This window comes from Poromitra crassiceps (assembly GCF_964638095.1).
Source record: "Poromitra crassiceps genome assembly, chromosome: 26".
Lineage (NCBI taxonomy): Eukaryota > Metazoa > Chordata > Actinopteri > Beryciformes > Melamphaidae > Poromitra > Poromitra crassiceps.
In genome coordinates, this window is record NC_139640.1 from 6123316 (window position 1) to 6150222 (window position 26907).

Sequence of the window (26907 nt, forward strand, 5' to 3'; positions counted from 1 at the left end):
CTGTTAACAGTGTTAATTGAAACCAATGACACAACAGTATCCAGAAAGCAGTGTTGACAGACATTCATGTATTCTATAATAATAATATTCTATAATAATGTTTGATCTGCTGTGAGAAGGTGTGACATTTCCTGTTTGCACATTCAGTTTGAAGAGGAAACACTAAGAAGATATAAGCAGAGTAAAATGTTTTCTCAAATTGGTTTCAGGTTATGTGCCATATGGAGCTGTAGAAACATAGGCCCCTGGGAACATAGGTATCACTCCCAGTAGCTGTACCAGCTCAGTGGCCTTGTGGTCTGAGTGTCCGCCCTGAGACTGGGAGGTCGTGAGTTCGATCCCCGGCCGAGTCATACCAAAGACTATAAAAATGGGACCCATTGCCTCCCTGCTTGGCACTCAGCATCAAAGGGTTGGAATTGGGGGGTTAAATCACCATGTGATTCCCGAGCGCGGCGCACGCTGCCGCTCACCGCTCCCCCAGGGGATGGGTCAAATGCAGAGAACAAATTTCACACATTGTGTGACAATCAGTGGGACTTTACCTTTACCTTTACCTTTACCAGTCAGACCAGAAGTCAAATCATCTGCACCACTGGATGAAACGGCCGCTCACTTCCTCAAAGGCTGCGTGTCGTGTTTGTCAGCATCGTGTTTGTCAGCGTCGTGTTTGTCAGCAACTTTTTGGAGTGGAAAAGGCGCTGCCGGGAGCGCTTTTTCTGAGAAGCGGATAATACTGTAATGATCACCAGCTTACCAGCTGTTACTACGGCTGGTAAGCACCACCTGGTTAACGTAACGTTAGCACTAGCAGTACTATAACAATACAGTGTTGTAGAACAAGCAAGGCTTACCAGATGGCAGATGTTTATGTCCGGTATAATCCATACTGCCTTTATGATTCGCTGTTATAGTAACGTCAGTTCAATGATTAGCCTACAACAACGTCCTATTTCTCCATCGCCCGGCTGGAAAAAGCGGTTTTCTGGAGCGGACGCTGTTTGTGCACCTTGCGGACGTTTCCCGTCGCTTTTGATGACGAGAGGGTGCTGGAGCTGAGAAGAAAGAAAAGCGTTACGAGGCATTTGGCGATTTGGTTTTGGCTAATTAATTAATTGGCGTAATCTGACTCGGTCAGATGGTCCCGTGGTGCCGATGGGACACTCCGTGGGCCGGTCGGCCCCCACATGGCACAGGGTCAGCCCCGGGCCACGGCTAACAAGGCCAGATCCTTTTGGAGGATTTGGTGTTTGCCGGGTTACATAAGCTGCTGCTGCTGACCTGACCTGAGTACTTCTTACATCTGCTTGTAGTTTTTCAAACATTGACTTTGCATTTCATCCACCTGTTTTATGCACATTGTGAAGTGTCGCATTAGAAAAGGTTGGTGGAAACGGCGAAATTCGAAAGAAGTTTGTCGATTTTGCAAAAAGGTTTTGATGCTCGCTTGTCGCTTGATGTGGTTTTTGCCTTTTTCTGTCACCCCCCCCAGGCCCACACACAACCTACTTATTCACTTAACAGCCATGCATGGAAATGAACCTGCTTAGACTTTCAAGATTGTCGACTTTTCAAAAGTTTGAATCCAATTTGCGCAAAACCTGACTGGAAACATACCGGTAAAGTAGCGAGTTATCTTTGCTCTCGAGTCTTTATGAAGAGACTCTCTCTGTGACCTGAGCGAGATGTGCTGCCCCTGCTCTGATCCCTTCCTAAAGCAGCTCCCACGTGTCCCACACTGCTGTAAGCCTCTAAACCTGTTAGTGTTACAGCATTAAGAGGATCAGTGGCAGCCAGAAACCAGGACGATGGCGTGCACGATGAGGACGGTGCACGAAGAGGTCCACACCATCGCCCTTTTCAGCGAAAACGAAATGCCTAAATTAGCATTCCCACTCAAATGTGAAATTCCCGTTTTAGTTGTGTGATCAGGTCGGACGGCTCTCGGAGTCTTAATGTTTGAGTTACTTCCACCGGGTCAGTCACCTCCACGTCGAACATGTCACCTTAAGCCTCACAGCACCTCAAGTCACCTTCTGCTTGGTTGATTGCGTGCAAGTTCCTGTCACACTTGAGGAAGAGCCAATGCTCCTCGTACTCTGTGACCTCTCTGTGACCAGCAGAGAAACGCCCGACAGCTGTGCGGCACAGATTTTATCATTTTTCTGTTTCGTCAGATCAATGGAAAAACCCAATCCCGAAGCATGTGTCAATTCTTTCCCTGGTTGAATCCAGGGGAGGAGGCAGCAGCATAGATGCACGTGAAGAGGCAGAGATGGGACGTCCCACCCCAAACCAAGTCGTTTAGTTCAGTGGTGCTAAATGTAGGGTCCGGGGACCACCAGGGGGTCCTTGGAGGGGGTTCCAGGGGTTCTCCCAGAATCCAGAAGAATGACTATTTTGATCATAGTTTCACAGTTATCTCTCTTTCTACAGTATCGATAGTCCTGGAATTCTGGACAAAATCATAAAAAGTCAGAGAGACCAAATCAAATCAAATGTGGGTCTGTGGCTCTGATGTGGACTACATTAGGGGTCCATGATATGGAGAAGCTGGAGATTCACTGGTTTAGTTCATCGAAAGGAGCCAAAACTATTATATTCTTCTGTTAGCCAGCCATGAGTCCAGCCATGTAGCTATACTGCTGTCAACAAATGGTAAAATTGTTAAATTAGATCCTTTAATAATTATGTAATTGGCTTAAAGAGAGACTGCACTCTGGACCCAAATGGACCCAGGTAGCTCACAGGTACCGACTGAAAACGTTGACTCAGTGGACGGCGTTGGGCAGCGAGAACGCTGCAACTCATCAGTTAATCCCCTGTTTGATCTTGTGGGCTTCATCTGGAGGCTGGACAGGAGGTTCTGGGCTTCATCTGGAGGCTGGACACGAGGTTCTGGGCTTCATCTGGAGGCTGGACAGGAGGTTCTGGGCTTCATCTGGAGGCTGGACACCCCATCAAAGTCCCACGCTTCACCTTGCCATCCTCTCCGCGTCCCATCTCCTCATTTGGAACAGAACACACCAGGTGTCTTCAGCGAAGGGGTGGAGCTCCTGGTGTCTTGCCTCTCCTCTGCTTAGAGTCTGCTCTTTACTCCCGGCCCTCCACGATGAGGATGAGGACGGGCGTGAGGTCCATCAGGTTCTTCAGCATGTCCATGATGTCCTCGTGACCTTTGGCTCCCTCGATGAACTCCTCCAGAGTCAGCTCACCTGAGGGGTCAAAGGTCAAACCCAGGGGGAGTGTTAGAATCAGGAATGGAAGCTAACGGGCAAATCTCAACTACAGTAGAAGAACGCCGCTCTACCCCCTCTGTCGATCTAGGGAGAGTTGTAGACTAGCACATGCTTCCTCTGATACATGTGCAGTTGCCAGCCGCTTCTTTTCACCTGACAGCGAGGAGTTTCACCGGCAGGATGTAGCACATGGGAGGACCACGCTATTCTCCCTAGTTCCCCTCCCCCGCGAACAGACGCCCCGACCGACCAGAGGAGGCATTCTCCGAGACGTGGTCACACACTAAGCGAAAGGTAAAGAATAACCTTTTATTTCTCTGTAGGTTTCTGTCCATAATGTTGTCATGACTTATGACAATCTGAGCCTATCAGTGGCAAAAACTGGTTAGGGTGTCTTCTAGCCCACGTCGGACATTGGGTTAGGGTGTCTTGTAGTCCACGTCGTACATTGGGTTAGGGTGTCTTGTAGTCCACGTCGGACATTGGGTTAGGGTTAGGGTGTCTTGTAGTCCACATCGTACATTGGGTTAGGGTGTCTTGTAGTCCACGTCGGACATTGGGTTAGGGTTAGGGTGTCTTGTAGTCCACATCGTACATTGGGTTAGGGTTAGGGTGTCTTGTAGTCCACATCGTACATTGGGTTAGGGTGTCTTGTAGTCCACGTCGGACATTGGGTTAGGGTTAGGGTGTCTTGTAGTCCACATCGTACATTGGGTTAGGGTGTCTTGTAGTCCACGTCGTACATTGGGTTAGGGTGTCTTGTAGTCCACGTTGTACATTGGGTTAGGGTGTCTTGTAGTCCACGTCGGACATTGGGTTAGGGTGTCTTGTAGTCCACGTCGGACATTGGGTTAGGGTGTCTTGTAGTCCACGTCGTACATTGGGTTAGGGTTAGGGTGTCTTGTAGTCCACGTCGGACATTGGGTTAGGGTGTCTTGTAGCCATGTCGGACATTGGGTTAGGGTGTCTTGTAGTCCATGTCGGACATTGAGTTAGGGTGTCTTGTAGTCCACGTCGTAGATTGGGTTAGGGTTAGGGTGTCTTGTAGTCCACGTCGTACATTGGGTTAGGGTGTCTTGTAGTCCATGTCGGACATTGGGTTAGGGTGTCTTGTAGTCCACGTCGTACATTGGGTTAGGGTTAGGGTGTCTTGTAGTCCACGTCGGACATTGGGTTAGGGTGTCTTGTAGTCCACGTCGGACATTGGGTTAGGGTGTCTTGTAGTCCATGTCAGACATTGGATTAGGGTGTCTTGTAGTCCACGTCGTACATTGGGTTAGGGTGTCTTGTAGTCCACGTCGGGCATTGGGTTAGGGTGTCTTGTAGTCCACGTCGTACATTGGGTTAGGGTGTCTTGTAGTCCACGTCGGGCATTGGGTTAGGGTGTCTTGTAGTCCACGTCGTACATTGGGTTAGGGTGTCTTGTAGTCCACGTCGTACATTGGGTTAGGGTGTCTTGTAGTCCATTTCATACATTGGGTTAGGGTGTCTTGTAGTCCACGTCGTACATTGGGTTAGGGTGTCTTGTAGTCCACGTCGTACATTGGGTTAGGGTGTCTTGTAGTCCACGTCGGACATTGGGTTAGGTTAGGGTGTCTTGTAGTCCACGTCGTACATTGGGTTAGGGTTAGGGTGTCTTGTAGTCCACGTCGTACATTGATGGTTCGACTTGCCTCATCTGATTACATTGCAGTCCATTGGGCGCTCAATACTGGACCGATTTATAAAATTGCTGTTCCGATTAGTCACTTGGACACAAAAGGTTGGGAAAATAGGATCCTGGTTGAAAAATAGGAGCGGTTACCCTTTAAAGCTGATAGCCTGAAAGATATGGGCCGATATGAGTATTAACAGTAACAGTCAGCAGCAGCAGAAAGCAGCTGTTTCTTTGTTTCTTACCCTCTCCCTTCACGTCGATCCTCTCAAATATGAGCGACACGATCTCCTCCGGGTCGATGTCGCGGTTCCGTGTGATGTCCTGGATGGCCTGCAGGGGGTGACAGCACAGACAGGACATCAGCCATGTACAGCGCTGGAGGAAGGTGTGTGTGTGTGGTGTGTGTGTGTGTGTGTGTGTGTGTGTGTGTGTGTGTGCGTGCGTGCGTGCGTGTGTGTGTAAGCCTCCCTGAAGTTGAATTCCTTCCTACTTACCTTCGTCGGTTACCCAGAAGCCTCCAGGGCATCACAGTGTCTTTGAAGCCATGTCTCAGCTGAGCGGACTGGCATTGCGGTCAAAGTGTTAAACAATGAGTTTTCTACCTTGGTTGGTATTGAGACTACGTCCACACATAATGCACATATTCCCCTCCTCCTGCAAAAAAACCCCGTCCACATCATGTTTTAGAATATCTCTCTGTCCACACGACGACCCAAAAACGATAAAAAATGACATTATTTCCTAGGGCAGGTGAGCAGATTCCACACTCACCCACACGGTTGTGGCGCAGACTGTAAAATAGTTCAAAGCGAGGCAGTTCTAGGCCAGCATCTATTTTCAGAGCGCTCCGGCGTTTTTGTGCGCCCGGCTCCCAGCGCTCCCAGCTGAAAATATTTTAACTTTTCAGAAAGACGCTGGTGTCGGGTGCTCCTTTTCTGGCAACTTAATCATATGGAGAAACGATCGCAACAGAGACAGAAAGGCTCAATTGTGGGAGCAGATAGACACTTAATATTTCTGGTGAGTGTTGAGCTAAATCACTGTATGTGTGTTGTTAGCTAATGCTAGCTGTGAGCTATCAAGCTAGCTACCGCACTGAGCTAAGATTACTTTCAAACTGCTTCCTTGCATATTGTGCGCGGAGATCAGCGCTCCCCAGCGTACTTCCAGCGTTTAACGGTCAGAAAAATACGCTAGATGCAGTAGATGGACACACGGCCTAAAGTAAGAAAAACACAACAAGGTTGCGTTATAATTAACTCATTGAGTGCCAATGACGTCTAAGACGTCAATTCAAATAGTAACGTAGAGTGCCAATGACGTCTAAAGACGTCATTTGCGTTTTTTGACGGTGGGACGTGGATCAAAGCCTGATGCATCTCCTGTAAAAATATGGGGGATGTTGAACGTGTATAAGCTATTTTACGGACCCATTAGGTGGCGACAGTGCTCTGGCAGTGGCACACGGAAACCGATGCATGCTGTAACGTTAGCTGTGCCAATCTGCTCCCACAATTGAGCCTTTCTGTCTGTTGCGATAGCCCCTCCACATGATTACGGTAGTTGCCAGAAAAGGAGCACCCGACACAAGCGTCTTTCTGAAAAGATAAATTATTCTCAGCTGGAAGCCGGCGACAAAAACGGCGGAGTGCTGTGAAAATAGGCTGGGTGCAGCGCACTTTGAAACGTGCAGTGGAAAATTCAGAACAGAGAGCCACCAGAGACACTCCCACGGAGGAGGAGTGTGCAGTTGAGGGGGGTGGGGCACGCAGGGCACCATACAACACCGACCCAGACAGCAGGCTCGATGGACAGATTGGCAAACACAAGCTAGAATATCTGATGCCCACCAGCAGTAAATCAAGACCACGCAGGGGCCAGCGCTGCTGGTTGCAGCTAAAAAATATTATTTTGCCATCAAAATTCCTTTGTTTTCGTTCTTTTATTGAAGGAAATTATTTTTGAGGTGTCACTACATCAGAAAATATTAGCTTCAGAGTCAGTGATGTGCTTGAAATGCTTCATTTCACAAAAGGCTCATTATCTCAGCTTCTAGTTTGAAACGTCTGTTTTTGGTGAAATCAACCTATCTTCTCCGGCTGATAACTAAAGAACGGAAAATGATATCGATAAACTTTTTTTTGCTGATGATACAAGAGAGTCTCATCGTTCTTTGGGCGTGTTCGGTGTTTACATAGTAATATCACACAATATTCTGTGGGTCTTGAGTTATCACTGAAAACGCTCTGAAAGGGCTGGCACTGGGAGCATCCGTTTTCCAAAAGTGGCTGGCACTCAATGAGTTAAACATCGCAGTACTGACTACACGTAAATTAGGCTCATAGGTTCCTGACACATGCTCAATACAAATAAAACAGCACTTGCGCCAAAAAAAGGTGAGGTTATGATGTCAGAGTTTTCCAAAAGCTCAGTTTCACCTGTCTGTCCACACCAGGAAACATGCAGGAAAATGAGCTTTGAGAAATCTCCACCTTGGGAGGCGTTTTCCAAAAGCTCTGTTTTCAGTGACCTAAATCTCAGTTTTTGTCCATTTTCATGTGGACAGGAGGCCGAAACGCAGAGAAAATAGTGCTTCTTCAAAACACACACACACACACACACACACACACACACACACACACACACACACACACACACACACACACAGTTCACTAACGCTGTTTGGTGTGTGTTTTTCACACACCAAATAAAAAGAAAAAGAAAAAAGAAAACTCATCTACTGGCAATGGGAAAGGAGTCCCTATTTTTCGATTTTTTTTTAAACCTGCTTATACTGTGCGTGCTAATTTTGGTGTGAAAACGGTAGGCTATAAGTCACACTTGCTTCTCCAGGCATGACCAGTGTTGGGGCAAGTTACTCAGGAAGTGTATTTAGTTACTTATTACTGATTACTCCTTTAAAAAGTAATATAATTACTTATTACTTGGTTTCAAAAGTAATTTGTTACTTTACTCGTTACTTTACTATATTGCTTTTGCTACGCCAGTTCCGAAAAAGTGACATACTGTACAAGCTGTTTAACCAGCTCCTTTTACAACTGAATCCACTTTATAGACCTTATTCGAATGACGTAACTCACGTACGGCCACGCCCACCGCCGCCATATTCTTGACATTCCGCAGCGCGCTGTTTAAAAGTGACTGACAGCTGTCATAGCTTAGGAGGACGCGAGCTAACGTTACTTACTAGCCTATTTAATGCTGTTTTTACTGCGTCAGGAGCGATAGTGTGCTGTGTAATAACACACGGCTGTAGTAATAGCAGCAATAAAAGCCCGGGTGTTAGCTACTGTCCACAAACGTGAAGAGAAAGAGACTAGAGGCTAACGTTAGTAGCAAACATTGGGCTCATGCAAGCAAGCGTCAGATCAAACAAAGATTTAACGTTAAGGTTATTTACCTTTGCTGTCACGACAATGTTTGATGATGATGATGATGTCGTTGGTGGCACAAAAGTAAAAATGTCAGACCAATTGCCACAGATGAAATAGTTATAGGACTCAAGGGATTTGAAAGCCTTCAGCTCCTGAGACGTGTAGCCTATGCCAATATTGTATTCACAATGTAGTTATAAATGTCCCGTAGGCCTACATTATACCTGGCAATATAATGAGTTATATTTACTCTAAGTCAGTGTTTTTATAAGGGTCCGCACCTCAGACCAAACTTATTTTTTCATCACTTCTCTTTGACGAAGCCATAACTGCTATACGCTCGGCCAGACTACGTTACGGCTGCGGTTTGTCAACAATATGGCGCCGTCCGGGGTTAACCACAACAGGAGTCAACAATCAGCCAAACTGCATACTTTTTTATTTATTTACCTTGAAGTTACTTGGATTAGTAACTTTAACATAATTACTTTTTGAAAATGGTAGTCCCTTAAATGACTAGTTACTGGTAAATGTAATAAAATCACAGTAGGCTACTGAGTTACTGTAACTACTGCCCAACACTGGTCATGACTATGACAGAGAGCCCAGCAGACAGAGTCTCTGATGTCACAGAGATGTCCCCGTCCCGTCCCACTTCCTGCAGCTGATTGAATGATCTTGTCTCATCCAGCAGATTAAGACTCTACTTTCAGGCTAATCTAATCCAGCCGTGCCCTCTGAGTCAGCGGGGGGTCTTGTCCCACTCCGTTCACTTCACACTGCATGTCACTGAGATCGGCCCATCGCTCAAATTATAACCGTAATTAAATAATGACAACATCGACACCGAGATCATATAAGATCAATTAGCTCCTGTGCTACATGCTAACACTTCAGCATACACTGCCGTTGTCGAGTGATAGTAGCTCCTCCATGCTCACAATTTAGTGTACACCAGGGGTTGTCCTGCCCAATTCTGACTTTCATCTGATAATGTTTTTTAACAAAATTCTTACATTAAACTCAGAATTCTGACTTTCATCTCAGAAGTCTTCTGACTTTTTTTTTCAATTCTTTTTTCTTACAGAATTCAGACATGAAAATGTTTCACAAGTGGCCCAAATCCTCTAGCCTGGTTAAACCCATCCGGATCCGTGAACTCAAATTCTGCTTCATTTCATGGATCCGTCATGTCCTTCAGCCAATCAGCGTCGGATCCAGTTAAATCCAAATCCATTTGGAAGAACGGCAAAAACGTCTTTTCAGCCCAGAAACTCTGCTCTTCTATACTCCTGTTCTTGTTTAATTGTTGTTATTGAGTCTATTTCTGCAATAACTGCACTTATGGCTGTTTAAACTTTGGGGCATGGTGGTGCAGTGGTAACCGCCCGGGTGGGGTTGTCAAAAGGGCCTTTCTGTGTGGAGTTTGCATGTTCTCCCCATGCCAACTGGGGGTTTCCTTCATATAGGAACCCCTTCACCAAAACATGCAATATCCTGGTTGCTGAAGTGGTGCCTGTTCGGAGGGAGGGGGACTGGTTGGAATAGCGTGATCCTCCCACATGCTATGTCCTACCGGTGAAGCTTCCCCTGTCAGGTGAAAAGAAACAGCTGGCTACTGCCCATGTCTCGGAGGAAGCATGGAGCCAGTTTCGGCTCTCCCCAGATCGGCAGAGGGTGAAGCAGCAACCAGGATAAATAAATTAAAATGAGCACTAATGGGGGATAAAAATGGGATAAAAAATCGGGGGGTTAAAATAAAATAAAATAAAAAAGGCTGTTTAAAATCGACGAGCGTTGACGCAACTGCTCGAGCCGGAGAACCACGTAGGCAGCCAGCGGTGTTCCTGATTGGTCAGTTATGATGTCAACTATGAGGCAGGTCCCTGATTGGCCCCTCTGCCTTGTGGAATATGAAGTAGCCCACCGGGGCAGAGATGTGTGGCATGTGAGGTGTGATGTTCTGCGTGTATAGACAGTACATGATGTGTAGCATGTGCAACCCGTTCTCACTCCGAGCGCGTAGCATATTGACGCTTTGTCCCGTCCCTTGTGCGTCGCTTGTTACTAACATGGTACCCTTGAGCGACCCATGAAATGACTTGGGCTTTCCGACTAAACTCAATGTAAACCCATGGAAGTCATCTTTGACGCTTATGGCAACTGCTCCCCCATTAGCCTAACTGCTCCCCCATTAGTCAACTGCTCAAAGCGTCAATATGCTACGTGCTCGGAGTGAGAACGTGTTGGCATGTGAGGTGTGATGTTCTGCGTGTATAGACAGTACATGATGTGTAGCATGTGAGGTGTGATGTTACCGAGAAGATGGTCTCTAGCTCCTCCTTGTCGATCTTCCCATTGCCGTCCTGGTCGAACAGCTTGAAGTACCACTTCAGCTTCTGGTTGATCCCTCCCTTCAGCATCAGACTGACGGCCGCGATGTACTCCACAAAGTCTATATAGCCGTCCTGCAGGGACAGAGAGAGAGGAGGGGGCGTTTAGTTTGCTGTTATCTCTCTATGGCTTTGGCCTTGGCATTAGTTCTTATTCAATTCATCAGTCATCAGTCCAGTATAACAAAAAGTCTTGTTTGCCAGTCTCTCTGGTGCAACATAAAATCATAATGCAGCTTTGAAAAGGACCTCTTACGCGCAAATACCTCGCTGAGCTGGGAGCGCATGGTAATATCCGTGCAGCGCAGCGCAAAGTAAAATTCCTTTTGTCATTACGCACAGCCTTGCCATGCCAAGACATCAAATTATGCTGCTAAAATTGAGTATTGGCAGATAATTCAGTGAGGCAATCACCTATAACTCACTGAGAAACTTTTATCACATCGCAAAGAGGGAAATGAATTGAGAACACTTGTGGGACAATGGACATAGGCTATTTACCTTCATAACCCGGAGGGTCGTTGGCACCACAGACGATCTGTCAATAAGCTCCCTCTGTCCTCACACGAGTGAGTACACTCTATTACGCATGGAGAGAATTACAGCATATTGCATGCTTCGCGCAAACAGCCATTGCGAGACGGGAATCTGATTGGTTTTGATTGACGTAATGCCCAGCCTTGCCTGGCCACACCTGTGAATAATTCTGGTAGTTAAGACCGCCCAAATCCCGTTCGCGCCGGCATTTGGGGGCGCAGATGATTTTGGCACGGCTCTAATTTGCGTCTGCGACACGTGCCGTGAACGTTTCCGCATCCCCGCCGAGAATTGCATCCCCAACATATTTCGGGGCTGTTTTAACTTAGAAATCAGGGAGGTCACGATATTATTATACGACAATTATATCACTTTTAAACAGTTACATTTCTGTATAAATCATTACAATATGCTCCCGTGAGGTGGGGATGCTGCCGGCGCTGGGGTGCAAAACTCGGCATAACACCTGGACACTGGCGCAAGGCGGACTGCTATCTTCCCTGCCTTAAGGCACACGCAAACAGATGCGCAAGCGCCATTAGGGGATAGCGCCGGTCGGAAGATAAGGCCCCATGGCTGTGTTTGAATACCTCTAAGCCTACTTTTGTTTGGATCTGTGTCAGAATTCCCTAAGAACGTTAGATAGATAGATAGATAGATAGATAGATAGATACATGGATGGTTCAGCATTGAGTCTCTGAGCTCCTGTCCAGATTACAGAGACAGATTCCCAGTAAATGGATTATCAGATTAGACACTGTCACACTTTCTAAACGCTACCTCAGACAGCTCAGATCTCTGCAGGGCGAGGGCAGCCAGCAGTGGAGGAAGAAGTAGTCAGATATTTTGCTTAAAGTGTAACTAACCCCCAAAACACTTTTTTTCAGCTTTTAACCAATATGACTTTTGGGGTGGTGTGTGAAGATTTCTGGTCAAAATCTCCACATTTGAGACCAAACTGTTACCATTGTACCATTTGTATGATTTTCAGCAGCATAAGTGACCTCTATGGGTTCAAACCTGCTTTTTTTTGCCCTAAAAAATGCCCAGAATGTGGTACAACCTGACGTCACGTTGTACCCAAAGACTATGGGATTTCAAGATAGTTACTCCCCTACTCCCCCTGTACCCTTTCCCGGCTCCTCACAACTCCAAGCCTATAAAAGCCACTATAATCATAAATAGAAATAAAAGGAAGGAAATGGCATTGTGTTGCTGTAAATCATTCCCAACCTTTTTCATATTAAGGAGCCCTAATTTAGTTCACATTGGGGCAATGGACCCCCATATGATGAGATTTGGTCTCTCAGATGCAAATCTTTTTTTTTTTTTTTTTATGTAGCGTAGATATGATTTTGTCCAGAATTCCATATTAGGTTGAGAGATAACAGAGAATCCTGGAAGCCTCTCAAGGACCACTGGTGGTCCCCGGACCCCACATTGAGAACCACTCAACCACTTTGATTGTGCAGAGAGAGACAGAAAAGAGAGAGGAGGAGGGAGGGGGGAGAATGTTGTGTTTGTACTGCAGTGAGACAAGAGGAGACGATCTTCGCCTTCATTTCTTGGTTTTTCCCATAGGTTTTTTCATATCAAGCAGCATGCCGTTTTGTCACATATCTGGGGGCGTAAGTCCCCCTTTAAGTAAAAGTATAGAAATATCACAGAGTAAAAATAATCTGTTACAAGTAAAAGTCATGCATTCAAAATGTTACTTAAGTAAAAGCACAAAAGTATTAGCATCAATATAGACTTAAAGCAACAAAAGTATACATTATGCAGAATGGTGCATTTCAGAATAATATATATTATATTATTGAATTATAATTATTGATGCATTAATGTGTTGATCACTTTAATATTGCAGCTGGTAAATGTGAGCTAATAATTTATGTATATTTTATATATTACGTTACATGCGGGGTATAGCTTTTGAATTCACCCTTGTGGACCAAGCAATAATGCCCTTTTGATATAATAATAATAATAATAATAATAATAATAATAATAATAATAATAATAATAATAATAATAATGTATTTATTGATTATACTGCGTATTGTTAATCTGAATCTGCAAAGTAACTAAAGCTAAAGCTGTCAGTAGTGGATTCAAAAGTACAATATTTGCCTCTGAGATGTAGTGGAGTGGAAGTATAAAGTAGCAGAAAATAGAAACACTAAGTAAATAAACTAAACTAATAATTAAATGTTAAATGGCCTGTATTTATATAGCACTTATAATTCCAAGTGCTTTACGAGTAGGTACATTCAGACGCAGGGTGCTGGCACAGGCATCGGGAGCAATTTGGGGTTCAGTATCTTGCCCAAGGACACTTCGACATGCGGACTGGAGGAGGCGGGCATCAAACCACCGACCTTCTGAATAGTGGACGACGCGCTCTACCTCCTGAGCCACAAGCGCAAAGTACAAATGCCTCAAAATTGTAGTTAAATAGGCTACAGTATTTGAGTAAAAAAGAAAAGCGCTCTTGACTCCAGAACCAACCTGAGTTTTCCTGCTTTGAGTTTGATGAGGCTTGGACCTGCTGTAATATTGTATGCATATCAGTACCGTAACAGATCTCTCCTGCACCTCCAGCAGAGCAGCGGGTCCCAACCTCATGATATAGTACACATTCATTTGGTCCATTTTCTTCAGATTTGTCTCTAATTTGAGCTTTTCCCTTGTGAGATTTTGATTTGATTTGATTTGATTTATTGTGGATTATAAATACAACACAACACAATGTGAAAGTGTAAACACTTATTTCCAACATGGTCCCTGGTCTCATAAACAGGACATACAAAGACATACATCATAAAAACAATACAGATCAATCAAGTGAAAAAGAAACAATTGACATATTCAACGCAAGGCCTAGAACCATTACAATGATAGATTAAGAGAACTACTCAGAACACAAGTGAATTAAAGAAAAAGATGAGCATGTGGGGAAGCTACATAGGAACCTTATTAATCAGCCATGCTTTGGTTAACCGCTTAAAGCTATAAAGGGAGTTGGATGATTTAATAAGCAAGTCCGAATTCCAATCTGCAGCTCCAGTGTAAGAAAAGGTAACCTTACCAGCCAGACTTTTAAATCGGAACAAACACAAATTGGCAATACTAGATCTTGTAAAAACATTATGAGCTTCCCTGACATGCGTAAAATAATTAACTAAAAACTCAGGGGCAGCACCATGGATGATCTTGTGAACCAGGCTTAGTCTGGACAGAGTGACCCTACTGAAAGCCAGTTTAGCTCTTGAAAATGGCCCCTGCCAATATGTGACCGGGGGCTCAGATTAAGGATTAACCCTCATCAATTGATTCTGAGCAGTCTGAAGCCTGCCTTTGAGAAGAACTCAAACCAGGAAGTGCAAGCAAAGTCAAAGTGACATCAAATTAACGAGTTGGCTAAGATTAAAATTGAATCTCGATCGAGAAATAGAGGGTATGCACACCCACTGGAACACGCCCCCTCAATCAGGAATGAGTGTCAAAATGAGTGTCAAGTTCCTCCCTGAGCAGCAGGTGTCAGTTATCTAGGCTGATTACTGCATTCAAGCTCAGTCTTGCTGTGACTCAGTGGGCGTGACCCCACAGTGACTTCTGCCTCTGTGACATCACGTGCATACCCTCTATTTGGAGGTTCTAGCTAAAAATGTGCTCAAAGCTGTGACCCTACTTATTCCTGTGTTGCCCATGTTCTTACCATCCAAGCTACCTTCTAGCATACACCCCATGGTACTTGACTGAGGCTTTAGCAGATACATGTACATCATTCAAGATTATCTTGAGGGCAGAGGCCTTCCTAGCTTGATTTTAGAACTGAAAAGAATAGCCTCCGTTTGACCAAGGTGTAGTGAAAGCATGTTATCAATCAAACCAGGCATACTGGTTGAGATACTGAAAAGTCTCCTGCCTCCTCCGAAGACTCAGGAGGAAGGGGAAATTATTCTCTGGTTGAACGGTTCCCAGGTGGATTTGTTTTGAACAGTCACAAGTCACTACCAGTCACTACACCCCTGGGTGTGACCAGGGTGTAACTGTAACCTCAGTTTACCCACCTCTTTGAAATGAGGCAGAGTTTACTCACCTATTTTCAGATCAACTGTATCAATCAATGAGGGGAAACAAGGTGGGTAAACTACTCACCTTGGATTGTTTACCCTCCTCTGTATTTACCACTACAGCCCTGCATGTGACAGAAACAAGTTCTTAAAGTGAAACTTAGCTCCACTGGAGCGGTTGGGGTTAAGGGCCTTGCTCAAGGCCACCTCAGAGGTGGTAATGAGGGATGGGCAAGCTCTGCTTTTTCAATTCCCCCTACCCAGATTGATCCTGCTGGTCCAACCGGGGGATTGAACAGACAACCTTCTGGTCACAAGCTCGCTTCTCTAACCTTTAGGCCACTGCTGCCCACCCTGCATGTGTGTTTATTTGCAAAATGCATATAACTTTGTGTGTGTGTGTGTGTGTGTGTGTGTGTGTGTGTGTGTGTGTGTGTGTGCGTGTTTGCGTGCGTGCGTGCGTGTGTGCGTGCGTGTGTGCGTGTGTGTGTGTGTGTGTGTGTGTGTGTGCGTGTGTGCGTGTGTGTGTGTGTATTTGTGTGTATGTGTGTGTGTGTGTGTGTGTGCATGCCACCTACCCCGTCCATGTCGAAGGTGAGGAAGACCTGGTCGACGTAGCTGTGGGCGTTCTGGTTCAGGCCCTTCAGGCCCAGGATGGCCTTGAGCTCGAACAGCGTGATGAGGCCGGACGGAGACTCCCTCATGAACATGTTGTACCAGTGGTGCATGTCCTCCGCCAGGATGTCCTCCAGGTTAGAGCCATGGTTCCCCATAGCGCCCCCTGGCTGACGGAGAGCGAACTGCACCCACGCAGAGCCCCAGAACCAGGCTGCACCCCAGAGGTTACAGGAGGCGAAACACGAGGCTGGGTGCAGGGCCGCTTCCCCCAGAAGATGATGACCGGACTCCTTCACTTCTTCAGTGGAGAGCCAGGTGAAGAAGCCCAGGGGCAAGGTTATTATATTATTATTATATATTATATATATCATATATAACACACACACACACACACACACAGACACACACACACGTAGTTCTCATCTTTATCAATTTATTTCACACATGAAATCTATCCTCCAATTTTTGAGCTGCGCCAAAAGTATTATCTCGACGAATCGGGGACTAACTACGATTAGTCCACACAACTCTTTTCTGACCTTTTTGAATATTGCCCTTCACAAATGCCCCATATCACAAAAAAAGACTAAACCAAACTAGCAAACCCGCTTTAAAAACTAAAACTAAACTCAAATTGAAAAAGAAAAGTCAAAACGAAGTAAAACAAAACAAAAAACAGGTGAAAAATGCAAAAGTATAATAACCTTGGGTCAGGAAACCTAATGGCTTCACCCAGACGATGCTGACAGGGCTGTAGCGTCTTCGGTGGAGAGTCGGGTGAAGAAGTCCAGGAGGAGACCCTCGACCCTCTGCCCGGGGCCAGGGAGGAGGAAGCAGCAGCGGGGAGAAGCTCCTGGTCTGCATGGAGGACGAGCTGCCATCAGTCAGACCCACAGAGGCTGCAGAGAGCAGGCAGGACTCAGGAGTCTGTAACCCTCTTAGCTCCGCAGGCAGGACGCCTGAAGGAAAGGCTAAAATAAACTCCTTAATAAGATCATGGAGCTGCTGGAGCTTTCTGCTGCAGTCAAGAGTCAAGAGGCTTTGGCGTGCGAGGAGAACCAGGCCAGGGAGGAGAGGGAGGGGAGGCCTGGGAGATGAGGTGAGGTGATAACCTTGCTACTGGTTTGGACGCCCAGGTTTCCCCGGTGATGCAACCTCCAGAAGGCTCCTCCAGGACTCTCTGCTTTATGTATATACAGTAGTAACGATTAGAACCGCTTCCAAATTGTCCAATTACTCGGAAATGTATGCCTCCGAGGTTATCAAGAGCCTTTTTCACAGCAGCCATTTCATGTCTCAATGGCAGGGTAAACACAGGTGTAACCAAAACATTAATGATGGTTTCCAACTTCCATTCCATTTAGGTGTTCCAGTGCTGGGGCCCTCATTCCTGTTTTGGTTGCAGCTGTTACCCTGCCTTTGAGACACAAAGTGGATGCTGTGAAAAGGGTCTATGTCTGAAGACATGGACCCTCTCGCTTGTCTAAGACTGAAAACAAGCGAGAACGTGGTTGCTCCTCGTTCACCTGCACATAATGTATTTTTCAGAGCGATTTTGACACCAAAACAAACAAATATGTCTCGTAGGCCACAGGACAATTATAGTTGCTTGAACATATTAGCTATGTTACTGGGCTTGTTTGAGCAGGGATCCAGTTAAACCATTTAAAGCTGTCCTGAAAACAGTCTATTTTGAGTTGTTAAGCTGTTATACATGTTAAAGCTGTAGGCCAAAGTTTTTTGGTTGTGGGCCTACCGTTTCAACAATATCAATCAGTCAGGACATTTTATTCATTTATTGGTCAAGTTATTAAATTATTGGGTTTGTGCAAATTTTATTACATTTTCAGGAAAATATTACAGTATTGTAGCCTGATATCAACTCGTTGAAAAATCGAATCCAGTTGGGAAAACGTAAAAAGGCATCCACCTTTGAATAAATGTCAAAGCAGAGTGCTGTTCAGATTTCAAAGTAATTGGTACTTTGAATCTATTTAAAACAGTCTCGACAGAAGCAGCCATCTTGTCTATGGCGTCCGCCATTGTTATTACTCCTCGGCACACAGCTTGACAACGGCATTAGTCCCGCCCATTGCACCGTTTATCAACACCGATTGGCTAATTCTTTTTTCAAACGAGGAAATCGACGTTTGATATCGCGATGCCAAAACCCATCTCGATGGAGTGGGCAGAATCGAAGGTCTGGACCTAGGAAAGTTCTACACTACTGAATTCTTTTTATAAAAAAACTAAACATTTTGTTTTAGTCTCGTTTAAATGGAATGAGGATGAAGGATTTCAGAGAAACTGAAGAACAGGAAATAAACTCACACCCTCAGGACAAATTCAACACATTATTTTATTGCAAAACATAGAAAATAACACAAATTGTCGTTCCATTTTGGTTTTGGTCCTTTTATAAATACTTCAACATCGTCATCTTCTCCTGACATTCAAACCCCAGCTCACATTCAGCAGCAGGAAATAACATCTGGACTTATAAGCGTTCCTCAGTGTGACATTGCAGGTCTCATTAAGGGCTCATTAAACTCGAGCTAGGCTCCACGAGGCGGAGCTCCGCGAGTCACGTGCGGACATCGCACTGGGGCAGATGCTTTTATGCTTTTTTTAGTCAGAACGGCAGCCAAGTGATCAGCATGTTACATTGTACACAGGGGGCCCGTGGGAGTCCCCTGTGTGGCCCGCGATGGAATTGCAATTCTTTTTTTTTTTTTTTTTACAGTGCACCTGAACGCAACATGCAAGATACCCGCTGAATAAGTGTCCAAATGTTCATGTCATTCTGGCCAATAATCCACTTCTGTTATAGCATTTCAGTCTGGAATATGGAATATCTTTCAATAATCTATCATTTAGCTGCTAAATTGTCAAATACTGCCGTCTGCTCGCTACCCAGGCACTTATGTATGTACTTATCCTAACTAACTTAACCTAACTAACTGACCTAACTGTCAGACTAAACTCCGGCTGACACCCCAAAAACCTACAATCTGCTACAGAAAAATGTATATTGTTTGTTTATTAACTCATTGAGTGCCAAGGACGAGTATGTTCGTCAATTCGTTTAGTAACGTAGAGTGCCAAGGATGAGTATGTTCGTCAATTGCGTTTTTTGACGGTGGGACGTGGATCAAAGCCAGATCCATCTCCTGTGAAAGTATGGTGGATGTTGAATGTGTAAAAGCTATTTTAGGGACCCATTAGGTGGCGACAGTGCTCTCCAGATTAGAGAAAGGCGAGGAAAAAAGAGAGAAGAAGTCATGTGGAAACGGAAATCGCATCGATATGCATGAAGCATAACGTTAGCTGTGCCTGTGAACAGCAGTCAATCTGCTGCCACAATTGAGCCCCTCCATATGATTTAGTTGCCGACACCAGCGTCTTTCTGAAAAGTTATATTATTCTCAGCTGGGAGCTGGCGACAGGCTGTGAAAAAGCGGGGTGCAGCGCACTTTTCAGTGCAGAGCAAACGCAGAGCAAACGCACTCGCAGCAGAGCCCCAGAGACACTCCCACGGAGGAGGAGGAGGAGGGGGGTGGGGCACGCAGGGCAGCATACAACCATTGACAGTAAACACAGACCCAGAGAGCAGGCTCGATGCACAGAGACAGGCAAACAAGCTAGAATATCTGATGCCCACCAGCAGTAAATCAAGACCAGCAAGGAGGTGTAGGGTCTGCGCACGCAGGGGCCAGCGCTGCTGGTTGCAGCTAAAAAATATTATTTGGCCAAACAAAATTCCTTTGTTTTCACTGTTTTATTGAAGGAAATTATTTTTGAGGTGTCATTACATCAGAAAATATTACCTTCAGAGTCAATGATGTGCTTGAAATGCTTCCTTTCACAAAAGGCTGAATATCTCAGATTCTAAATTGAAACGTGTGTTTTTGCTGAAATCAACCTATCTTCTCCGGCTGATAACTAAAGAACGGAAAATGATATCAATAAACTTTGTTTTGCAGATGATAGAAGAGAGTCTCATCGTTCTTTGTGCGTGTTCGGTGTTTACATAGTAATATCACACAATATTCTGCGGGCCTCGAGATATCACTGAAAACGCTCTGAAACTCTGGCACTGGGAGCGTCCGTTCTCCAAAAGTGGCTGGCACTCAATGAGTTAACTGGCCCCTGGCCTTCTATCATTTCATGAAAGTGGCCCCCGGGCAAAGCAAGTTCAGCTTAAGGGCTCATTATACTCGAGCGAGGCTTCGCAAAGTGGAGCTCCGCGAGTCACGTGCGGACCTCGCGCTGGGGCAGATGCTTTTATACTCAGAAGTGATCAGCCAAGTGATCAGCATGTTACATTGTACAATGGTAATAGTGAGAACAGCCCGTGAAAAGTCGCAATGAAACGCTATTATGTGCAGTACTGAGTGCGCTTTCATTCTCAAACGACCGTATATCAGCACATGAATGAATCAGCACTCGTTTTTACTGAAAAGCCGTTTCAGTTCTCAGCTCTGATAGCCTACTGTATGCTGCTTTTAATCTCTCTCAACCAACACATTTATTTGTTGAAATGACTAAAAACGAACAGTTGCAAATCAAAGTTTAGCCTACCACATGGGTCAAGAAATGTTGTGAAAACAATATTATTATTTATATATATATAAATAAAACAGTCTATATCTATGGTGTGAAAGTTGTGTTGGCGATCAGAACTGTCTCTCCAGGCGCGGCTCACAGCTGTTTGGCTTTGGGCTCCCTCAGCATGCTAACATACAGGCGTATGAAGGCATAGCAGACGCCCGTGGCGCAGTACACCGAGGTGGCCAGCAGGGGCAGGAAGGGCAGAGTCTGTTGCCACGGCGACAGCGGGAAGACGAGCTCACAGGCTGTGGCCAGGGGGAGCAGGCCCAGCAGGTAGACCGTCTCCAGTGGACCGAGGAGAGGGCCCTGAGAGCTGAGGAGCCAAGGAGCATGAATTCCAGTGTTAACTTGGTGGTAATATTACTAGTTACTACCAAGTAATATATTACTGTAATATATTACTTTCCCCCTTAACGAGTAGTGTAAGGGTTTAAAATGTCCAAAACAGTAATAATATTAGTTACTAATGCAAGTAACTTCAAGTTACTGCAGTACTTTCTCTAGCGCAGGCACAGCATTAAAACGACGTGTGGTCTCCACACTCAGTGACTTTGTACTTTGACCACCAAAATCTAATCAGTTGGGTCCAAGTGGACATTTGAGCCAAATTTGAAAAAAAAAGGAAAAAAATCCCTCAAGGCGTTCGTGAGATACGGAACAGATGGATGTACAGTACATACGTACGTACGGGTGGACAACCTGAAAATGTAATGCCTCCAGCCATAAAAAAAAATGCTAGTTTGAAGCCTTAGCTGAACTTACCCGCAAAGCAATAGAGAGCCGCAGGGATTACGTATTTTTGTAGGCTGAATGCGGAAGTCCCGAACTTCCTGGTTCTTCACTGTTTCTGTCTATGGGATTTATTAATGGGTTTTTGGCGCGATGCTTCAAATAAGGTCTGTGGGCAACGCAAGTTTAATCAAACGCGAACCAAGGTTCAGCGGGATAATCTTCACACATGAGGACCACTTTCATGAGTTTTGAAGCGTAACTGCGAGCCCTAGAGGTAAAAAGCTTATGCTAAAATAATCCAGAACTACTATAATCCAGAACTACAATAAACAATCCAGAAAAACAATAGGCGTCCACGCATTGATTGCGAGAGAAAGAATTTCCGCGTTCACTCGTGATGACGTATAATATCCGCGTCGACATTGTAGTCTCATTTAGCCGACCCTTTTAACGGCACATAAAAGCTTCAAAACTCATAAAAGTGGTCCTCGTGTGTGAAGATGATATTACTAAACACTGGTTCGCGTTTGATTAAGCTTGCGTTGCCCAGAGAGATTATTAGAAGCATCGCGCCAAAGACCCATTCAAAACTCCCATAGGTGAAAACTGTGAAGAACCAGGACTGTTAGCATCGATGATTTCCGGACTCGTTACTGCGGCTCTCTATTTGGCCTATATTTGCACGTACGCACATGCATCGTCTGAATTTTGATGAGAAAGGAGGAAATTAGCAATATTGTGGGGTGTAACTGAAAAGTAATATAACGAGAGTGTAATGAATTACTGTTGGCAGGGAGTAATAAGTAAAGTAATAATGTTACTTTTGAAACGAGTAATGAGTAATATATTACATCGAGTAACGAGCCAAACACTGATGAATACACACATACAGACATGTTTGTTGGGTATTATGTTTTTGGGGTTGTCTGTCCGCACGTCCGTACGTCCCATCCCTGATTCGATTTTGGTGGTCAAAGGTCAAAGTTCAAGGTCACTGTGACCTCACGACCAAAGGTGTTCCTCACCTGAACAGTTTGCTCAGAGCGCTGAAGGAGAACAGCGTGAACATCAGCATCAGGAGGACTTTGATGGGCAGCTCTGCACAAAACAACACAAAACAACACAAAACAACACAAGACAAAAAAACACAACAAAACAACACACAACCACAGTTAGCCCTTTGCTAACTGGAATGGGGATGAAAAATGTAATCGTGCGGCTCTTCTAGACATACCAAATGTTATCAGACCGAATTGATCAAATTCTGAAGTGAAACGAGTCATTACGCTGGGCTGTCTGATGCTCATTTAACCACTCTTTTAAAGAGAAAACGGTAGCGATGAAGTAAGCTACTATTTTACAGTATGTTTCGTTCATTGAAACGATTTTTTTATCCCATTTTTATCCACAATTAGTGCTAATTTAATTTATTTATCCTGGTTGCTGCTCCACCCTCTGCCGATCTGGGGAGAGCCGAAACTGGCTCCATGCTTCCTCCGAGACATGGGCAGTTAGCCAGCCGCTTCTTTTCACCTGACAGGGGAAGCTTCACCGGTAGGACATAGCACGTGGGAGGTTCATGCTATTCCAACCAGTTCCCCTCCCTCCGAACAGGTGCCCTTAACGACCAGAGGAGGAACCACATTAGCAACCAGGATATTGCATGTTTTGGTGAGGGGTTCCTATATGAAGGAAACCCCCGGGAGGCACGGGGAGAACATGCAAACTCCAGACAGAAAGGCCCTTTTGACGACCCCACCCGGGCGGTGGAGGACATGCGGACGGGCACGCATTCGTTCAGCGCTCACAGCGTCCCAGGTGAGAATCGAACCCAGGACCTTCTAGCTGTGAGGCGACAGCTCTACCACTGCACCACCGTACCCCCCAAACTGTTGCTGTCTTGATGCAGCCCAAAACCAGGCTCACCGCTGTGTGTCAGTCAGCTTGTGTGTCTGAGCGCCCCACAGCGCCCCCCATAGGCAGAGCAGAGGAGGGATTCAAGAGAGAGACGCAGCGCAGCGAAATGACAGCAAAACCTGTTTTCTTATGTAAATTACCACACGTTACCTGACTGAGCAGCTGAAGTGTGTGTTACCTGACTGAGCAGCTGAGCTGTGTGTGTTACCTGACTGAGCAGTTGAGGTGTGTGTTACCTGACTGAGCAGCTGAGGTGTTTGTTACCTGCGGGGGTGAAGAGCAGCGGGAACAGAGAGTAATGTCCTGTGGTGGCCAGAAGCAGGAAGATCCCAGCATCCTCTCTGCTCTCCACCGCCAGGATGCTGCAGGACCACAAACAAACAAACCCATCATAGCCTGGTAAAAAAACATACTGATCATGTGGCCTCACATTCTGTTTGTTTGTTCTGTTCTCTACATATCATTTATTTCAAATATTTTTATTGATTTTTTTCAAACAGACAAAAAAAAAACTCAAAAAACGTAACCCCCCCTTTCCCACATGAAGACACAAAAAATAAAATAAAATGAAAGACAAAACAAAACGGCAACATATAACTGATGACCACTACCTCACACAGTTCCATCACCACCTTATTATAGAAACATAAAAAAGTAGACAGAATATAATTTTACTCTATTGTAGCCGTAGCATATTGAGACTCAAAATAATTTAGAAATGGTTGCCAGACTTTAAAAAACTTTTGCACAGACCCTCGAATTGAGTATTTCAACTTTTCAAGCTTTAGATGAGCCATCACTTCTCCAACCCATTGTTTATGTGTAGGAGGTATAAGCGAGTAGTTCTCTACATATCAGTCTGGACTTCCTGAAATTACAATGTGACCGGACCAATCAGGGACCTGTGTCATAGTTATGAATGAATGAATGAATAAAGTTTATTTCGCGCCACATCACAAAAAAACAAACAAACATGCGAAACAAAACAAACATACAATGCTGGCCGAAAAGGTTAGGGCTGAAGCTATAAGCTTGTAAATGCCCTAACCCAGTTCATCTTATAAATTACAAACTTTCCATATGGTCTAATTACAAAAAAACAAACGAACAAATTAACAAAAACAGCAAGCAATTTTTTTTTTTTTTTTTAAGCATTTGATCTATACGTCATATATACATTTTTAGCATTTGAACTATACATCATCGAAAGACAGTTAACCATCAGTTCTATATTTCTCCAGTATAAAGTGTTTCAACTTTCTCTTAAAATTAACAATATTTTTACTTTCCTTTAACTCCTCCGGTAAACCATTCCACAACTTCACCCCACAGACAGAAATGCACATGCTTTTCTTAGTGGTGTGCACAATCGGCTGTTTTAAATTAAATCTCCCTCTTAAGTTATATCCCCCTTCTCTATCATTGAACATTTTTTGGATGTTGTTTGGCAGTAGATTTTGTGTTGCTTTAAACACTATTTGTGCAGTTTTGAAATCCACTAGATCCCTAAATTTCAATGTCTGTGACTTTAAAAATAAGTCATTGGTGTGTTCATAATAGCCTACATTGTTCACTATTCTAATTGCTCTTTTTTGCATGGTGCTTATTGTCTGAAGTGTGCTCTTGTAGGTATTTCCCCACACCTCCACACAGTAGATTAGATATGGTAGAATGAGAGTGCAGTACAGTGTATACAGTGATTTATGGTTCAGAACGTGCCTCGTTTTACCCAGTAACCCCACACTCCTTGCTAATTTGGACCTGACATAGCTGACATGGGGTTTCCAGCTGAAGTTGTGGTCGATTATGACGCCCAGGAATATGTTCTCATATACTCTTTCTAAACTAACACTATCTATTTTTAATTCCACCGGTGCCTTCAAATGTATGTTACGATTTCCAAAAACCATGAATTTGTTTTTTTTTATATTCAAAGATAACTTATTTGCATCAAACCACAACTTCAGCTTGCCCAATTCGGCTGAGACAACCTCCAACAACTTTTGAAGATTCTCCCCTGCACAGAAGACATTTGTATCGTCAGCAAAAATAACACATTTGAGTATATTGGAAAAATTACATATATCATTTATGTACAGCAAAAATAATTTTGGTCCTAGAATTGACCCTTGCGGCACACCACAGGTGATGTCTGAAAGTGAAGACCTATATTCCCCTATCTGTACAAATTGTTGTCTATTTTCTATATAGCTTTTTAACCAATGTAGCCCTACCCCTCTGATCCCAAACCATTCCAGTTTTTGTAACAGAATGTCATGATCAATTGTATCGAATGCTTTCTTCAGATCTATAAATATGCCTAATGCAAACTTCTTATTATCAATTGTACTTGTTAGTTCTTCTACAAGATCCATTAGCGCAATTGAGGTTGATCGTTTCTTTCTAAAACCATATTGACTATCTGTGAGCAACTCATATTTTTCCAAAAAACTGTCCAAACTGTCCAAACGTGCCAAAGTTGATGACATGACCGGGCTAATCAAGGGGCCACCAGTGGCAAAACAGAAATGACATCTCCTGAAGCAATGAGCGCTAACGTTAAGTCATAAGTGCACTTATTGCAGAAATAGACTCAATAACAACAATTAAACAAGAACATGTGAGCATGCGAGTATGCACCAGCCGAGTTTCTCGGTGCAAAAGACATTTTCGTCTGGATTTTGGCGACACTGATTGGCTGAAGGAGTTGTCTGTCAAGTACGCTAATCCCGCCCACTGAAATCACTGTGGACGGCTGGGAGTCCAGACTGACACGTAGAGTTCAAACCAGGGATTCCGTTAGCCGGCAATTGCCGGCTTTTAGCCGGTATTTGTTGCCGTGGGGCGGCAAATTAAAAGGTCACCGGCTCAAGTGGCCGGCTGAAAATATGCCAGATAAATAAATAAATTATATAAAATAGCCTAATATTGTGTGACCTATAGCCTAAGTGATGTTGCCAATAAGATACGACTTAAATAGAGACTTATTACATCATATTTTTTCCATCCTCTGTATGTTGAGTGTTGGTGAAAAAGAAAAAAAAAGCAGACGCTTTCTTTACTGTAGAGCGCCGTTTAAAAGCCACACAAGCAGCATCAGTCCCGCCGGCCAGCGCTGGACCCGCTGTGAGGAAACACACAGGAGGAAACCGAAATGTCAAAACAGACATCCCTTGCTAGGCCAGTCCTTTTTTTAATCGAGATCATGCAACGACAAGTAGCCTACTTCAGCCGAGGCCAGCAAGACGGCAGGAAAGAAACAGAAGCGTGCCTGCCGCCGTCAAAAGCGAAAGCAACCCGACGTAGGCTGTCAATTTAGCGGAGGTAAAAAACCTTTTTACCTACTCGGGCGAATCAATCAATCAATCAATGGCTCGCGCTTGGTTCGTATGATGAGGAGATGAATCAAAATGCTTACCACAAATAAAGCCACATGGGAGCCGAGAACGAGTGCAGGAGAGCTGCCGCAGATGCCAGGTGTGGAGTGGGAGAGATTAAGGTGCGTAGCCTATTGCTGGAGATTCAAGTTGTGTCTGCTGTCTGCACTGACACTGTCGCACTTATTACTTTTAGCTAACGCTACGTTGTTTTTTCATCAAGGCCATGTCCAGAAGATATGGGTTCATGAGTGTCTGCAAATGCAGATAGATAGGCTACAGTAGGAGCATGCATGTTGTCTGTTTCAATAACGAAAGCGTCCTTACCGAGAACGACGTGCCGACCAATTAAATA

At 44.6% G+C, this 26907-nt stretch overlaps 2 protein-coding genes across 3 annotated transcripts in view; both read right to left on the bottom strand.

Moving 5' to 3' along the window:
• Nucleotides 1-3093: 3093 nt before the first annotated feature.
• guca1d (guanylate cyclase activator 1d) lies at nt 3094-16070 on the bottom strand (the record flags this gene model as incomplete). The annotated part of the gene is made up of 4 exons (XM_083661467.1): nt 3094-3215; nt 5139-5226; nt 10610-10759; nt 15876-16070. The coding sequence occupies 4 exons, from the start codon at nt 16068-16070 to the stop codon at nt 3094-3096; spliced, it is 555 nt and encodes a 184-aa protein (XP_083517593.1).
• Nucleotides 16071-18264: 2194 nt separating this feature from the next.
• alg8 (ALG8 alpha-1,3-glucosyltransferase) overlaps nt 18265-26907 on the bottom strand; it is a 29963-nt gene continuing 21320 nt past the window's right edge. The window contains exons 11-13 of one of the 2 annotated variants that reach the window (XM_083661308.1): nt 23440-23537; nt 22284-22356; nt 18265-20839 (exon numbers count right to left, since the gene is read on the bottom strand). In XM_083661308.1, the coding sequence (XP_083517434.1) occupies nt 20617-20839; nt 22284-22356; nt 23440-23537 (394 nt within the window). In that variant the 3' untranslated portion in view covers nt 18265-20616. The remainder of the gene's footprint in view (nt 20840-22283; nt 22357-23439; nt 23538-26907) is intronic. The other variant, XM_083661309.1, reaches the window with a different exon arrangement.